Below are 17380 nucleotides of genomic sequence, written 5' to 3' on the forward strand. Positions count from 1 at the left end.
GTAACTTTGTACAGGGGAAACATTTTTAAAGTGTCACTTTGGAACCACTGACTTCCTGAGGTTAAGTATGGCAAGTTCCAGAATAAATAACACGCTAGGCCGCAGGCTTCGGCTGAGTGCCCTCAGCTTAACCCTCACGCGCTGAAGTGCGTGACAAGACTGCTTCTAGGTTTTATGAATGATTTCACCCTAACTCCGTGTCTTTGACCTAAAGAATGCAGCGTTTGGAGCAGAGACAGTGGGTGTCGGATGTACTGTACCCCATTGATAAACACATTTGTTCCCCTTAAATCTATGTGTGGCTGTTTTGGTGGTATTAAAATACGTACCCCGGGTTAGGCAAGAACTGTGGACTATGTCGCTAACAACTACACGGAAGAGGGCAGTTCCAAATCTCCACTGTATGAGACAGCAGATGCATTTTCATAAGCGGGCAGCCTTGCTCCAGTTCCAGGTGGCAGTTTACAAATGGTTTCCATTTGTTGACTTGTTTGTATTTGGGCTTCTAATGCACCTTTACGAGCAAAAATGTAGTTGTCTATTGGTATTTTATTGTATCTGTTGGTTTCAGATGGTGTTTTCATCTGCTCTGTTTGATATCTCAGTGATTCCTTCCTCGATGTGGGACTTACCTCTGTGTATTAGGCATTTGGCTGTAAATTGATCAGGCCATACAGGCCTGGATCAGAACTTCCTAGTGGGCATGCAGTGCGGTGTCCGCTTCCGTAGACACTTTGGCCCTTTACCTCTGTTGGGTTTATGCACAGTGACGTGGTCTTTGAATGTGTTTACTACCATCACTGGAAGCCTTGAAGTGACTTTAGGGCCAGTGTGACCTGGTTCAAATAAGAAACTGTAGGACTAGGCCGCCCAGCCTTATAAGAGAAGCCAATGGAATTCTGTAGTCCCAGTATTCACAAGAAGGTCGCTGCGCGGCGGAAGTCAGGCCCGGAAGCGTCTACCTCGTATCAGGCGAATCTCCGAAAGGCCGTTTGGGGTGAAATACATATAGGGCTTGGAAAGCGTCTAGCGAAGCCCCGAAAAGCCAATGGGGCTGGGCCTCTGGAATACTCATGAAGCTGGGGATGTACCAACCTCGTATAGGAATAGTCTCCGAAGGGCCTGGAGGACCACGATTGTCAGACAGTGGCAGGATGTAGGTTTGTAGGGTTGTGCCTCTGATAGGCCTTTATGGCTTTCACCTCTGGCAGTGACTGGGCGTCTGAAAGGCTGGTAGGGCTGGGTGCATGATGTAGAGTGTAGATAATCCTAGTATGGAAAGGTCGCCCCAGTCATCCCTCCTCTGAGGAGCAATGGTGTCCTCTGATGATGTCACACGTCTGTTTTGTAAGCACTCCCCATATAACCTATACCAAAAGGTGTGGGCAGGTCATGGGTCGGTTTCATTGAGGACGCTACGGGCACAACATGCCAGGAAAGGATTATTAAAAGAAGACAGATTCCAGAAGTTGTTAGAACCGAGATTGTGTTCGATTCACTCTGAATCTCTCGATCCAGTGGGGAAGCCATGTCAAAGGCACTCGATGCCCTCTTCTTGCTCACGTTCAAAGTCATTCATGAGCAGAAACTATTTGAGGGATTTGATGTTTTTGTTTCATGCGGTCACCGCGCAGACTTAAGCCATTGTTCTGGCCCGTGAACAGCTTACACCAGGACATTATTCTCATTTTCCCAGCCAGATGGGTGCAGTTTCTGTCATTTACCACGCATGCGTTGGTTTAGAACCCCAAAGGCCTTCAGTTTCTGTTGAGTTAGGGTACCCAGAGTATTCCCTTGTTGCAGGCAAGCGACGCACTTGGTGGCAGAGAATTAAACAAGTTACATTAACCAGGGGCACAGTCTGGGCTTCCACAGCAAGAGTCGGTGCCTACCAGCATCTGCTCCCATTCATAAAAGCAGGAGAAACACCGTCTCTCCCCTGGTGAAACATAGTGAATTTCTAACCGAGCTCCCCTTAGTGGCTGTGAAGGCAATTAACGTACCGTCCAGTGCAGACCCAGCTGGTGAACCATTTCAGGGAAACAAGCCCACGAGTGGTGTGCGCGCGTGCGCCACAGCGAACGATCGGTTGTCAATTATCGTGCCCGTGTTCGGGCATGATAACTGAAAACAGATGTGGCTGTGCGGGTAACCGCCACCAATAGGCCATGGGCGGAGCGATGCGCCCGCCTTTGGCCAATTGCATGCTGTCTTTGTTAAAAAGACGCATGCAAAGGCCAATAACCTGGGGCAAAAGTAAAAGCAAACACGCAGCGTGTGCGAGCATCTGAAGCGATTTCTGAAAGTCCCTACATGAGTCTTCCCCAGAACAGCACACGCGCGCTGTTAAAGGCTCGACCTAAAAATTTGTGTCAGAGATCAAAAAGTACACACGCCTATGTGGACGACGTCACACTCTATGTCCATAATCCCAGGAGAATCTCAGCCCTATGGTCCGCGAGGTGGTACGTTTCGGGGGACTCTCCGGCATCCAGGTTAACTGGAACAAATCCATTATTTTTCCCCTTACTGACGCCACTGCCCCCTTCATTCCGGACTACCCGTTTGTATGGGTGTCGGGATGTACCAGATACCTCGCTATGTGGCTCAGCAGGGATGTGGACGTACTTTGGAAGACCAATTTCGGCCGCGCTCTGGACTGTCTGGAGTCTAATATCCAACTCTGGCGACGATTGCCTCGGTCTCTAGCAGGCCACATAGCCATTGCCAAGATGGTGGCGCTCCCGAAGTTTTTGTATTTATTCGTGAATGTCCAAATCCCTCTCACAGTTCACTTCTTCCGCAGTCTCCGCTCACTCATAATCACCCTAGTCTGGGCAGGATGCAACCTAGAATCGCATACAATATACTCTCTCTTCCTCAGTCGTGTGCCGGACTGGGTGCCCCGGATTTCAAACTCTACGCCCTCAGCGCACAAGCCAGCTTTCTTCAGTGAGTGGCGAGATCAACACAATTGAGACTTTGTGATGGGCCTGGGATGGGCTCCGGAGATATTCCGGTTTTAGTATGCTCTCTGCAAATGCCATGCCCATTGCACATAACCAGACATTCCCCCCTCTGCAGACGCCGGTATGGTTAAACACGGAACTCGCTTGGGACTCTCTACGGTATCGGACCTCTATCCTAGCAACACTTTCTTTTCTTTACTGGCTTAGTCCAGTCCCATGGACACTCTGCTTTATTATCAACTCAGAGCCCTCTGCAGGGAAATTCACCCTATGTTTCCTCAGCACCCCACTCAATGGTTGGCCTTCACTTTCTTTATACTTCCCCCTCCCCCCACAAGCTGGTCACTAAGATTAACACCCTCACACTTGCGGACTCCTCTATCTCCACTGACCGCACCCGTGCAGCCTGGAGTGCAGACCTGTGCACAGATCTATCTCAGGAGGACTAGCTGTACTTCTGTAATCAGATCAAACGTATATCCCCAAAAAATCTTCTGCGCCTCATACATTTTAAATATTTGCATAGACTATAACGCTCCCCTGCTCAGCTGCACAAAATGGGCCTCATCCCCAGTGACAGATGCTGGCGTTGCTCCGCTCCTGTGGCAGACTTCTCCCACCTCGCCTGGCTATGCCCTAAGGTCTCAGCATACTGGTGCGATGTGTTCAGCGCTATCACTGAGATTACCTCTATGCCTGTCACGCCGGACTCTCTGCTAGGCCTCCTAGGCTTTGTAAAATTCTGCCCAGACGCTACTCGCCGGCTGACTGCAATGCTTCTTGTTCTCGCAAGGCGCTGGGTCTCCATGTGCTGGAGTAGCAGGTCTGTGCCCAAAGTTAGCGCTTGGCTCGGGGACGCTTCACGCGGTCAGACACTTCAGTCCCAATTCTGGGACTTGGTGCCAGCCACCTGCCGTCCGGTCGATATTTGGGGTCCTTTTGTCTCCTACCTCCAGCGACAAGACGCCTTACCCTCTGCAACCTTGCCCGCGCTCCCCGCCGGCACTCCGCCAGTGGCGGCCGCCGGAGCTGGTTCATGAGGTGCTGCCCCCCTACCCACTTGCCCTCTGGGTTCCTTGTGCCCTTTTCCATCTGAGTGGGGTCTCCCCCGGGTGCCCCCCTGCTCCTCCTGCTTCACCTCAGATTTTCTCTTTTTGTGCAACGCCCTGCGTTTCTTGCATATGGTAGTTTATATAATGTATGTAATAGATGTGATTCTCTTTGCGATTGCAGACCTCCCGCTTGTCCATACTGTAACTTGAAGTGCACATTTTTTCTCAATAAAGGTTTTCAAAAATCAAAAAAAGAACCACTATTCCTTACTAATTCCCTCTAGCACTTGTGAACAATACTTCTCTCTCTAAGGTCTTGATTTGTGGTATGAAGGACAGATTACAGGGGAGAGGGCAGGGGAGGCAGAGTTTACAAAAGGGTGGAAGTATATGGAAGATCACAATTATAGCAATATGGATCCCGCCCATTTAATCCACCCAATGTTTTGCTTCTTGATCACCCAGTATTGGACCATTACTCTGAGTTAGTCTCGCCATTAATAGTGCAGCACTTAGCTCCTGAGGTGGAAGGGGTGAAGCGGAAAATCTGGTAATTAGCTGCCACACTATAAGCGGGTTGAGACAGGCAAGGCCTAAAGAAAGGAAGTAGATCTGATGCCAATACAGGAGAGGCTCCCTTTGAAGTTTGGTGGTAAAGTCTGTGGCAGTGATGTCACCCAGGGGGTGGAGCTGAAACCCCCAGGAGAGTCATGGACAGACCACTTGACTGGGCCATATTGGATTGTCCCAGCATGCAGGAGGATTGGAATAGAGATAGAGGGGTTATGAGATACCGGGATATGCCAGGGGAGCCTGGCATCTAGAACTTTCCACTCACACATAAACTCTTCAACAAGGGAGAGATGGAGTTAGACCCCGGACTTGGAAGGCGGCAACATCATGCACAGCTGAAAGGACTAGCTCCCAGATGGACTAAGGACTCAGTCAGCAGCAGACCCCAGGACCAGTGGGTCTCTCAGTGGCCAGTGAGGCTGGCCAATTTACACCACCTAAGGAACAGTTGGGGAAAGACTTGAACTTCTGTGCCCCAGCAGTACAAGAGAAGCATCAGAAGCTGCACAAAGGAAAAAAAGCTGGTGCAGCAAGCCAATGAGATCAACTGCTGACAGATTGCACCCTTGTTGGGGCCAGAGAGATTCTGAAATAGCTTCAGATGAATAGGGCTCACAAACCAGGTGCAGAAGCAGTCCAGGATCACCATATTCAGTCCAACAGGGCCCAAAATATGCACAATGAAAGATTTGACCTTTGACCTCGGGTCAAGCGACAGATTGCATGGGGTTCTGCTACAAGTTTAAAAGACACCTCAAAGGTCGGTCAAAGCCTGGGGGACAGGGGGGCGGGGGAATGGAGAGAAAGAAAGAAAGAAAAGAAAGAAAGAAGCATGCCCCTACTCCCATTCCATGTCTGAGGGAAGTGTGTTGGTATCACATAGTCAAGTCAAGTCAAGTAAAAATTTGTATAGCGCACTACTCACCCCGAGGGTCTCAAGGCGCTTAAGGGAGGTGGGGTATGTTACTTATCAAATATCCAAGTTTTGAGTTGTTTTCTGAAGGAGAGGTGGTTCTGTGTAAGGCGGAGGTGGGTGGGGAGAGAATTCCAGGTTTTGGCCGCTAAGTAGGAGAAGGATCTTCCTCCCATGGTGGATCTTTGGATGCGTGGAATCGCGGCGAGGGCTTGATTGGACGATCGTAGTTGGCGGGTGGGGGTGTAAAAGGTCAGGCGCGTGTTGAGGTATTTGGGTCCTAGGTCGTAGAGGGATTTGTGTGCGTGGGTGAGGAGACGGAACGTTATTCTCTTGTTGACGGGGAGCCAGTGGAGGTCTCTTAGGTGACCGGATTTGTGATTGTGGCGGGGGATGTCAAGGATGAGTCTGGCGGAGGCGTTCTAGATTCGTTGGAGTTTTTTCTGTAATTTGGCTGTGGTTCCGGCGTAGAGGGTGTTTCCGTAGTCCAGTCGGCTTGTGACAAGTGCATGGGTGACCGTCTTTCTTGTTTCCGTGGGGATCCAACGGAAGATCTTTTTGAGCATACGTAGGATGTTAAAGCATGATGATGAGACGGCGTTGACTTGTCTGGTCATCGAGAGGGAGGAGTCCAGGATGAAGCCCAGGTTGCGTGCGTGGTCCGTTGGTTTGGGTGCGCTGCCCAGGGCCGGTGGCCACCATGAGTCGTCCCAGGAAGAGGGGGATGATCCTAGGATGAGGACTTCCGTCTTGTCTGAATTTAGTTTTAAACGGCTGTTCTTCACCCATTCGGCTACGTCTTTCATCCCTTCGTGTAGGTTGGTTTTGGCGGTGTTTGGGTCTTTGGTGAGGGAGAGGATCAGCTGTGTGTAGTCAGCGTAGGAGATAATGTTGAGGTTGTGTTGGCGCGCGATGGAAGCGAGGGGGCTCATGTAGACGTTGAAGAAAATGGGGCTGAGCGATGATCCTTGTGGTACGCCGCAGATGACTTCAGTGGCCTCTGATTTGAAAGGGGGGAGGCGGACTCTCTGGGTTCTTCCGGTGAGGAACGAGATGATCCAGTCCAATGCTTTTCCTTGTATCCCGACGTTGCTGAGGCGCTTTATGAGGGTGCTATGGCAGACTGTGTCGAATGCTGCGGATAGGTCCAGTAGGATGAGGGCAGCTGTTTCTCCGTTGTCAAGTAGTGTTCGAATGTCGTCTGTAGCTGCGATGAGGGCGGTCTCGGTGCTGTGTTTGGCTCGGAAGCCGGACTGTGATGGGTCGAGGGAGCCGTTAGACTCGAGGAAGGTGGCGAGCTGACTGTTGACGGTTTTCTCAATGACTTTGGCAGGGAATGGGAGGAGTGAAATAGGGCGGTAGTTCTTAAGTTCGGTGGGGTCTGCTGTGGGTTTCTTCAGGAGGACGCTGAGTTCGGCATGTTTCCAGCTTTCCGGGAAGGTGGCGGTATTGAGGGAGCAGTTGATGACATCTCGGAGATGGGGTGCGATGATGGAGTCGGCTTTGTTGAAGATGTGGTGGGGGCATGGGTCGGTTGGCGATCCGGAGTGGATGGAGTTCATCAATCGGATGGTGTCCTCAGTGCTGATTGGGTTCCAGGCGCAAAGGTTGGTGGTGGAGGGCTTCGGTTCGGAGGAGGGGGGGTGGATTGGTCGCCGAAGCTGTTATGTATGTCAGTGATTTTGCTGTGGAAGAACGAGGCTAGAGAGTCGCAGAGGTCTTGAGAGGGAGTGATGTCATTGGTGCCGGCGCTGGGATTGGTAAACTCTTTGATGATGTTGAAGAGTTCCTTGCTGTTGTGGGCGTTGTTGTCGAGTCAACATATATGACACCAGGCAGGAAGAATACAGTTGCTGGCTCCTGAACCAGCATATGGCAGTGGCATCCAGACGGAAAGCCAGCTGGGTAGCAAAGGAGATGGCTCCTTGCGCTTTTTTTTTTTCTCGCTGCCTCCAAAGAATATGCATCAGGGTGTCCCAGTTAGAACTGGGCACCCCAAAGAAACAACAATAAAAAAAAAGAGAAAGAAGAAAAAAAAGACTCCAGGTGAAAACCCCTAACTAAACAAAAAACACAGTGGTTGAGGCCGACACTACAAAATTAAAAGCTCCACGGAGAGAGAGACCCAATCTCTTCTCGTTCTGTGATAACCCAAAGGATTTCAGGGGCACCACCAACCAAAACGGAGGACTGTGTGAGGGCTGCAAGAGTGGCAGCAGCCCCCCAGAACAAATTTGGTGAAAGGCCCTAATTTTCCAGGGTCAAGAGATCCATGACCCCCAGGCTTTTTAGCTTTTATTTTCAAGCACTCAGGGCAGCAGCATTTGTTCTACAGGCAGGAGTGCAGGGACCGCTAAAGGTTGGTGCCATGGCTGCGGTTAAAAAAGCCTAAAGTGGTACAAGAAAGGCATAGAGATGTTGATTTTAAATGCCTTAGTTAAAAATGTATTGCCAACAGTGATTTAGATGAAAAGGGGAGAGATGTGGGCGAAAGGCTAGAGCTGTTGCCCTCGAAGCTGGGGAAGCAGGTTAGAGTCTCGGCAGGGACGCTCAACAACCTGTAACTCTGGGAGAATCACGTCATCTCCCCATGCCTAACAAACAATGAATGTGTCAGTCTATAACGCAACTGGTGCTCATGTAAAGTGCGTCGATACCTACGGGTCGAGTTTGTGCCCCCCCCCCCCCCAAACTGACTTTTATTAATAGTACATTTAAACATGGTTGCTCGCTTCAGTGACAAGATAGTGATTTTTAACATTTGACTATTGGTCTTTTAATGTGGTGACCATGACAAAGTCAATAAATAGCCTTGCCCCATGCTATTTTTTTCTAATGGGGTGGGAGAGATACTTTGATTTTGGAGGTCATGACCCAGTAGGAGTCAAATATGATTTCAGAATACTATTACTGCCTATTTTAGATTAATTGAATGCCCTGTATTGAAACTCATCCCATTGCCTTTCCTTGTTATTGTCTCTACAATACACCAACAAAATATGTAAAAAAATGTGATTTCAGAATGTCACCTAAAGGTAATTTAATTTGCTGGATATAAATATTTGCAAATTAATGCATAGTATTTAGTAGTGTGTGTAATAAATATACTTTTTCTAAGTAAAAGCACAGACTGGGAAACATTTTATTGGGTGCCAAAGAATGGAGATTACTATCGGACACCCTCTCTCCTGACTAGGCCTTACACTGCTCTGGTTCGCAAACCTGACAGTCAAGTGCTACAATGGGGTGCTAGGTTCCTAGTGAGATTAGTGTGGACGTATTACTTGTGCAGGTCTCCCATCCTGCATAACTAAAAACCCGATTTTCGACTGAAATGGTTACTCTTACCTGTAGGTATTCTTCAAGGTGCAAAACTATACCTGTAGTTAACTAACAATTTAGTTTTTCCGTGTGAATCTTTTCTAGCAGCGTTCCCTTACTTCGGGAGGTAGAGTTAAAATTTGTGTTTGCAATGAGTAGCCACACAGTAGTGCTTTTGAAGTTGTACAGATGGCCATGTGGCTGCTTTACAAATGTAATTAACCAACTCATTGGCAACGAAGGCCAGTGTCACTCCTTTCTTCCTTGTGGAGTGTACACTTGTTTTTTTCTAGTAATAATACTCCGGTTTGCTTGTAGCAAATCTGTATTATTTGGATTATAAATCTGGCGTTAGTTCCCTTGGTAACCGTTTAACCTTTGTAAGAGGCTGCAAAGTACACCTAGAAAAGGTTTCCCTTACTGTGATGCTTTGTTGCCTGTAAGTAGCACATCACTGCTCTTCTAATACCCAGTTTGTAAACAAGCCTTTCTGCTTGCGTTTCGCAGTTTCAAAAAAAAAAAAAAAAAAAGATTGTGGCTTTTAACCTGGTTAACATAGAAGAAAAGAGATCACTTAACAGTGAGAGTGGGAGAGCGAGTGTGTGTGTAAATAATAAGGTTCTTGCATGGTCAGAGCTTGCAACTTTGGAGTCTATAAGGATATGACGGCTGTGAGAAAAATAGTCCTAGGTGTTATGTTTTTGAGTTCCGCCGAATCAATTTTTCCAAAACAGAGTTCCTATACCTTTTCTACTCTTCTGCTCCAATCACTTCACCCACTCCTATGTACTCTCTCCTTCACCCCAACATACATCCTAACATTTCACTCATTAGCTACAACTAGGTACACCGCTCAACCTTTTGATGCTTATGATAGTATATTACTGCTACACCATTACCAAGTAATGCACATACAAAAATAAAATACACTCATGTCACCCATTTCATAAAGGTAAGGCACTAACCGACTCTTAAATTTTAAAATTAGACAACTGTGACAGTGTGCTCATGGATCTACCCCTGTAGTCATTTTTCTTACTTTATAAGGTGCTTAATTTCACAACCAAGACAAGACATCTAATTATTTCACGGCCAGACAAACCCCTAACACTCCCCTCTGTATTGAGGTTGGCTGTAATCTGTATGATGCACTGCCACCACAAATCAATCTCAGGATATTAACTTAAAAGTTTCCATTGCTCATTTTGCTTCTTTATTTACATACACTTTATTCATATGATAATAGTATTTAATTTTATAAGCAGTTTAAGACTGCAAATTCTCTCTCTCCAATATACCTATGTTTTTTGGCTACTGTAAAGTAATGAAGAGCTTTTTATCTTTAAAGGATATCCAAGACATACCTGCACCTAAAGTGCAAATGATAAGCACAAGTTCACTTCTTAAAATTAAGATTTATTTTAAGCAAACAAGCAGATTTTATGACACCCCTTTTTAAAAATAGCAAGACATGTTTATGAAAAACATAATATTAATATACCAAACTGAACATTATTATCAATTATTCAATAAACAAGCCCCAGTGACATACCTTGATAGCTGTTGGTGCACTAGATAAGGTGACTAAAGTTCCTGCAGCTTCATATTTCACTGCTGGGCTTGATGACTGCAGTAAATTAAATATGCAGCGAATAAAACGAGCTCTCTCAGATGGATTTGCATGACAGACCTGCAAGCAAAAGCAAATAGTGAATTATAACAATGTTAACAACTTACTAGCCAAACTTAGCATAGGTCTGTGAAAAAGACTAGCGAAAGTAATGTTTTCAAAACAATGTAGATTAGGACACATAGCTGCCTTGCATATGTCAACTGGCCTTCTTTGAATGGATTAGTAACACACAATAAAATGCATTACAAGATGGCCACAGCATATGCATGCACATCCGAGAAAGCCATCATTTAATGTATACTGTTCTATTTTAATATACCCATTCAGAGATTCACATACGCCTTGCAATGTTTATCTTTAAATAAGATTTGTTAACAGTGTCGAAACCTGTTCCTGAATGCCTGCCACAGTCATCTTGAAATAGTAAGAAAAATATTTGAAGTGGATGCCGGACATCATTGGAGGAGGGAAAAAAGGAGTAGGGAAGCAACAGCACCTTTGGTGGTGGTGGGAAACGAGGGTGGGGAGGAGGGAGAGAAAATACTCCCTCATACATTGCTTGAAAGGTCCGACATCAGTAGTTAAATGCTACATAACAAAATCAGTCAAAACACTCAGATCATAATGTTAATGGGCTGAACAATCACAAAAGGAGGGAGAAAAGGTATTGAATCAGGAGCAGATAAGTTAGACAGACAAAATTATTCAATCATAAGCGAAGGGCTGACCGAAAGTCCACTCTGAATATATGCTGTGTTGAAAACAACTTTTTACCTACAGACATCTAAAGCGGTCTGCAGCAAAGACTTAATTATGTTCACCTAATACTAGATTCACCTGAAGTACTTCTCCCTTTATATCTGATCCTCAAAGAGCCATCTTGGGCTGACGTCTATTACATAAAAATCCAAGCCCACTGTTTATTAATTACACAGTACAACAGTTAAACTCTCTAGAAGGCAGTTGAGTAAAATGTTATGTGTTCCAATGTGAACACTGTCCAATTTTCACAAGGATTTTGAAATGTGAGATTTTCCGAGGTGAGACGGCTGTACCAAATGCTGTTAGTGGAGGTTGTTTTCCCACACATTCTATTTCCTTCAGGAAAAAAGGAGAAAATGCAGAGTAACTGGCTCCAGTGCTATGATCAGTACATGGCCTTAGGACGGGGGTGGGGGCTGTCTTGGAGGGTGGTGGTAGATTTTGGAGGGAGAAATCGAAAAGGGTGAAAGTCTGCTTGCATTACTCCCTATAAACTTTCAGGGTGGGTATTGCAGCCATCTCCCATCATCTACTGAAAGCAAACCTCAAGCCAACACAAAGAGAATTCCAATCCCAGCAGACAAGACTATTAACTGAGATACATTCACCAGGGACACTTTATTTTTACCTACTCAGAGCGAACTGAAGCACAGTGCAAGCAAGGAGCCCAGAGTGAATTTCATGTGATGATAGGGATCAGAAGACTCCTTAGGGAAAAGTGGGCAGAGCATCTGTGGTCTGAGCAGGTCCTCTGCATATCAACAATCATATGCACAATATCTGCAAGCCTGGGCAAATCTAGGTCCAGCATTCAAGAAAAGGTCTCCCCAAACCCCAAGAGAATGAAGGACAAGGAGGAAACCCTGTAAGAAACGGGGTATTAGTTGCACTACCCCTTCACTTTTTGCCTGGTAATTGATGCAACTTTGACTGAAGTGTACTGTGCTTCTGCTAACCAGGTCCCCAGTACCAGTGTTCCTTCTCTAAAAACTGTACAACTGTTCCCCCAATTGGTTAAACCTTTAGCACCCTCTGTAAGTCCCTAGTAAATGCCACCTTGGTACCTAGGTCCTGAGATACTAAAGAGGGTCCCTACGGGCAGCAGCACAAATTGTGCCACCCTAAGGGACCCCTCACCAAGCAAATGCAAGACTTCCACTGCAGGCTAGGCGTGTCTTGGTGCAGACACAAGTGAAAACACGACATGTCACACATCCCTAGGTGCCGTGTCCCCTACCACTGCATGTAATATTTATAGGTTACCCCTACAGCAAGCCCTAAGGCAAGGTGCTAAATATTACATGTGAGGGCACGAGCAGATATGGCCCTCTGCTGGTCAGTCCTATTACTGCCAGTACAAGTAACCAGGGAAGCCATTTTAAAACATGTGCTGGACACTGGTGAATACAAGTTCCCCAGCTACAGAATGGCTTCACTGAAAAATGGGAATGTTTGATATCAAACATCTCCTATTGGTAAACACACACTGATGCCAGTGTTGGATTCATCATCACATGCACCCAGAGGCACCTCAGAGGTGCCCCCTGAAAACCTACCAGCCTCTAATATGCTTGAGGACTGGTTTCTGCCAGCTTACCTGCCCCCACCCCAGAGTTGCTGTCTTTACCTCAGGGCCTTTGCTCTCAGGAGGCCCTGAACAAAAGCCTGTACAAGATGAGGGTGTAACACCCCCTTCCACAGGAATGACCTGCTAATAAGCCTCCTTGGGCAAGCGAGATTCAAAGAAGCTGCTGCCACTGGAATGTGAATCGGACTCCCCTAACAAGAGAGTAAGTCATACTCCCTGTCCAGGGGCCCCCTGGCACCTGGGAAGGCAGGAAAATTAGCTTGTGTGGTAGGCGTGCCACCTTCACGCTAGTACCACACCTAAGGTGGGCTACTGTGAGGTGGAAATGATTTTTCAGAAGTAGCCATCTTTGTGATGGAATACCTAGGAATTCTGGAACAGGGTTATGCTCACTTCCCACAGAAAGAGAGCATATCAGGGGGCGGAGTGACCCTATTGGCTAATACCCTACACTCCCTTAACACCCCTAAATTCAGTATTTAGGAGAGTACCTGGCACCAGATAAGGAGATCCTGATGACTTATGAAAAAAAGGACCCAAAGAGCCGCAAGAGCAGAAGACAGAAGAGAGCACCTGACTTGGCCCCAGCCCTGCTGTCCTGTCTGCTCTCCTCTGTCAAACCTGTGCCAAAAATGACTCATCCTCCAGCTGTATGCCTCCAAAACCTGGGAGGACTGCCTGCCTTCAACAAAGAACAAGACCTCCTGAAGAACAGAGGAACTGTTTCCTGCATCCTCCAGAACCACCAAAACCAGATACCTGAAGCCACCAACTCAAGTTGAAGAGGGCTTCCCAAGCGCTCCAGAATACGAGTCCATTGTGGTTTCACCCCTCGTGGACTCCTTGACGTCACCTACAGCCTCTGCACACACGCCCCCCTCGACTGCGACCAGCTGGAGAAATATGACGCCAAAAGACATCTGCATCCATCGCCCCCGGGCCGTGGAGAAGATGACTCCAGGTGTTTCCATGTCCCCAAGCATCGCAAGCATTAAACCCCTGTGTTGGTTCGCCCCAACTGGCTACGTAGCCTCCTCTTACAGTGAAACCTATTGCGCTCACAACGTCGTTTTGCACCCTGCACCTAGACGACCTCGTGCCGCTAGAGGTGTACTGTTGGTGCTGCCTTGGGCCTTCCCCACCACTCACCTTAACTCCTGGAGATTAGTCCTGTAAATTGATGTATTGTTTGAAGAACTAATTCTTCCTTGGGATAAAATTGCAGTGTCCACTTTTTCAAGTTAAAATATTTTATATTTAAAAATGTACTTACCTGAACGATTTTTCTCTGATGCCTAAAAATTATATAAAGATACTTGCTATTTTTATAAATTGGTGTGGATTTCCTTCTTGAGTAGTGTTGTCAGTTATTAATCATGGTGTATATTTACAAATGTCTTGCACTCGTCTGTGTTAAGCTTAAGGCTACTCAACCACACTACCCCCTAATAAAGCATTTTGGGACTGCACAGCAAGCCCCTGTCCACTCATAAGGGAACGCTTGGACTCTTTACACAGTATAACAGGTTCTTCAAATCTCATTTGAGTGATTGAGATCTCGTGGCCGTTAATAAGGCTGGGGATTTTAGTTCGTTTGTTAGAGCTAGGTCTTCATTGTCTGCTGAGGATGACAAGCCATAGATCCCCACATGTTTACAATTAACTTTAATTCAGGGTACTAAAAGCAGCAGAAATGGGGTGGACGAAACAACAGAAAGAGAATGTCACAAGGACATATTATGGCAAAGATATGAAGTTAAAGACAACTTAAGGCAACTAAAGGCCCCCCAAAAAAATGAATGAAAAGGTGAAGGTGACCGACCCAGGCTTTCCCTCGTCTGGTAACAGGACAAATGAGAATTGTAGTGAAAAAGAGATCTTGAAGCAAAGGTTCAGAAAAAAAATACTAACTTTAATCTTTACATAAAACAAATGCCAACGTTTTTTGGTTTGTGTTGGAACTGGCCCTTTTTGCAGGGTCATCCCCAAACTTTTTGCTTCCTCCTCCCTTATTTTTCTTGACCCGTGGCTGTTGGCAATAGGACTCTGCGCACTTTACCACTGCTGATCAGTGCTAAAGTGCATATGCTCTCTGTGTAAATTGTTATTCTGATTGAATATACCTGTTTGGCATATTTGTATCACCATGAAGTCCCTAGTAAAGTGCACTGGGTGTGCCAGGGCTGGTGATGACAAATGCTACTAGTGGGCCTGCAGCACTGATTGTGCCACCCACAGGAGTAGCTCTAAAATGGTGTCTCAGGCCTGCCACTGCAGTGCCTATGGGCAGTTTAGAACTGCCATGTCCTCCTGGTCAGTGTCCACACTGACCAGGCCTAACCCTTCCCTTTTCGTGCACATCAGCCACCCCTATGGAAGGCCCAAGGTACCCCCCTGGGCAGGGTGCAGTGTATGTGAAAGGTAGAGCATGTACTGGTGCAGGTAACATGTTCTGGTAGTGAATTACAGCCATTTTCGTTTTTCACTATTGTAAGGCTATCTTGCTCCATAGATTAACATGGGGGATGCTGGCTACAGTGGTTAACAGCATTTCTTCCCATAGGAACAAGATAGGACATAAGTATCTAGTATCCCTGAACTCAGAATTTAATAACACATCTTTTAGGAAAGGTTGTTTTTAAATCCTGTGTTTGAGAACAGCACTTTTAGAAAGTTGCTGTTCTCTTGTCTGAACCTTCTGTGTGCCTGGGCCTGTTTGTGTATTGACTGTCTGGTTTGTGAGTGACAGGGGCTGGGGAACTCCCCGGCAGGATGGATGAGTCAGCACTAGGCTGAATGACTTGAGTGGTGGGAGGAGTTAGCACCTGGGCTGAATAGGGCTGTGCCTGCCTTCCACAATGCTGGCTCCACCCCCCTGCTGGGCGGCTGAGGACCCTGCCCCTCACTCTGAAAGGAAAGATGCAGCCACCAAAACAAAGTGCTCAGGATCCGCCCAGAACTGGTTCAGACCGGGCACAGGGCCCACATGCACCAAGAGAACAAAGACTTTAGGGGTATAAGTACAGGACCCCTGACAACAGAAAATTAGATCATCCTGGAAATCAAGAAGGAACCTCTGCCAAGGAGAAAGCTGACTCTGAAGAAGGAAGATTGTCTTGCTGTTGCTCTGCTGGACTGACCTGCTGTTGCTTTGCTGCCAAGGAGAGGGGAAGGACTTTGCTGTGAGCTGTGTCCCCTGTCTTGAAAGGAATCTCCAAGGGCCTGAGAAGAGCTGGCTCCCTGTTTTGAAGTCCCAGGAACAAAAGGACTTCACCCCCAGCTTCCCTGAACTCTGCTGAGTGAGTTCTGTCCCTCCTAGAGTGCTTGATCCAGTTGTGGGGCCTCTGGAGGTTGGACCTGTGCTGGGAAGCTTGAGACTAAAGCTTGAGAGACTTTTGAAATTGAAAAGTGTCGCATCGCTCGCTTGCGGAGCGCATCCCCGACAGTGCGAGAAGTTTCCCGCCGCTACGGAGGTCGAGATCGTCGCAGCGCCTGACGCCGCTGCCAGAGACGTCGCATCCTCCGTTTGCGGGACGCACCAGACCGGTGCGGGAGAATCGAACATCGCTGCGAGTATCGTCGCAGAGCCTGTCGTCGCTGGGTGAGAACGCCGCACCGCTTGCTTGCGGACCGCATCACGTCGCTGCGAGTGTCGTCGCAGAATCATCGCATCGAGGAGCTGCGATCACCGCTGGACCGCGCATCGTCGCCCCGGAGATCGTCGCAGCACCTACGAGATCGTCGCATCGTGCCTTTGCGAGAACAGACTTCCTACGGAACCTACGCACCGGAATCCATACAAGTGGCCTTCCTCCCCATACAGACCGGATTCGTCGCAACACGCCCGCTGCTGCAGCGGGGCTGTCGCATCGCCTCCCCAGGGTCTCAGGAGCAACGCATCGCTTGTTTTCCACCGCACCAGCTTCTGCTTTTGGAACTTTGTTGCAACTAAAGGTACTGTGAGTAAACGTGACGCAACTGTGAACTTTTCACGCAACTGTGGTTTATTTTTACCGCAACTTGAAGAACTTTAACGCAACCTTAAGAACTCTTTGAAACCATATTCTTGAACCGTGTATGTTGGATTTTTATCGTTTTGGTCTTGTGTAGTTTTAGAATAAATACCTTTATTTTTCTAAACTGTTGTGGAATCAGTTTGTGGTGTTTTCACTGTGTTACTGTGAGTGTTGGTACAAATACTTTACGCATTGCCTCTGATTAGCCTAGACTGCTCAGGCCAAGCTACCTAGAGGGCGAGCAGGGGTTATCTCAGAGAGTTATCTCCTTGTCCTGACTAGAAGCAAGGGTCCCTATTTGGACAGTGGTACCTACCTCTGCCAACTAGAGACCCCCAGATCTAACATTGGTGGTCAGGCGGTGGGATTTGAACTTGTATTTGTACTTGACCCACAGTAATTGGTGTACATCACTAGTGAGTGCAGACCACTACGCCACCGCATACTACTGTTTTTTGGTTGGTTCTATTTTTTTGATCGTAACCCTGAAGGAATCCAAGCATCATGTCTCTGAATGGTAAACCAGCAAGTGATGTTGCAGAACTGGAGTTTG

General features: G+C 47.2%; 1 protein-coding gene across 2 annotated transcripts in view; it reads right to left on the reverse strand.

Annotated features, from left to right (window-relative positions):
* The window catches only part of COPB1 (coat protein complex I subunit beta 1), a 296632-nt gene that overhangs the window by 203257 nt on the left and 75995 nt on the right, over positions 1–17380 (reverse strand). For both annotated transcript variants that reach the window (XM_078681014.1, XM_078681015.1), the window contains exon 7: positions 10381–10518. In XM_078681014.1, coding sequence (XP_078537140.1) covers positions 10381–10518 — 138 coding nt within the window. The remainder of the gene's footprint in view (positions 1–10380; positions 10519–17380) is intronic.

The sequence above is a fragment of the Lissotriton helveticus genome, chromosome 3_1 (genome assembly GCF_964261635.1).
Source record: "Lissotriton helveticus chromosome 3_1, aLisHel1.1, whole genome shotgun sequence".
Classification (NCBI taxonomy): Eukaryota; Metazoa; Chordata; class Amphibia; order Caudata; family Salamandridae; genus Lissotriton; species Lissotriton helveticus.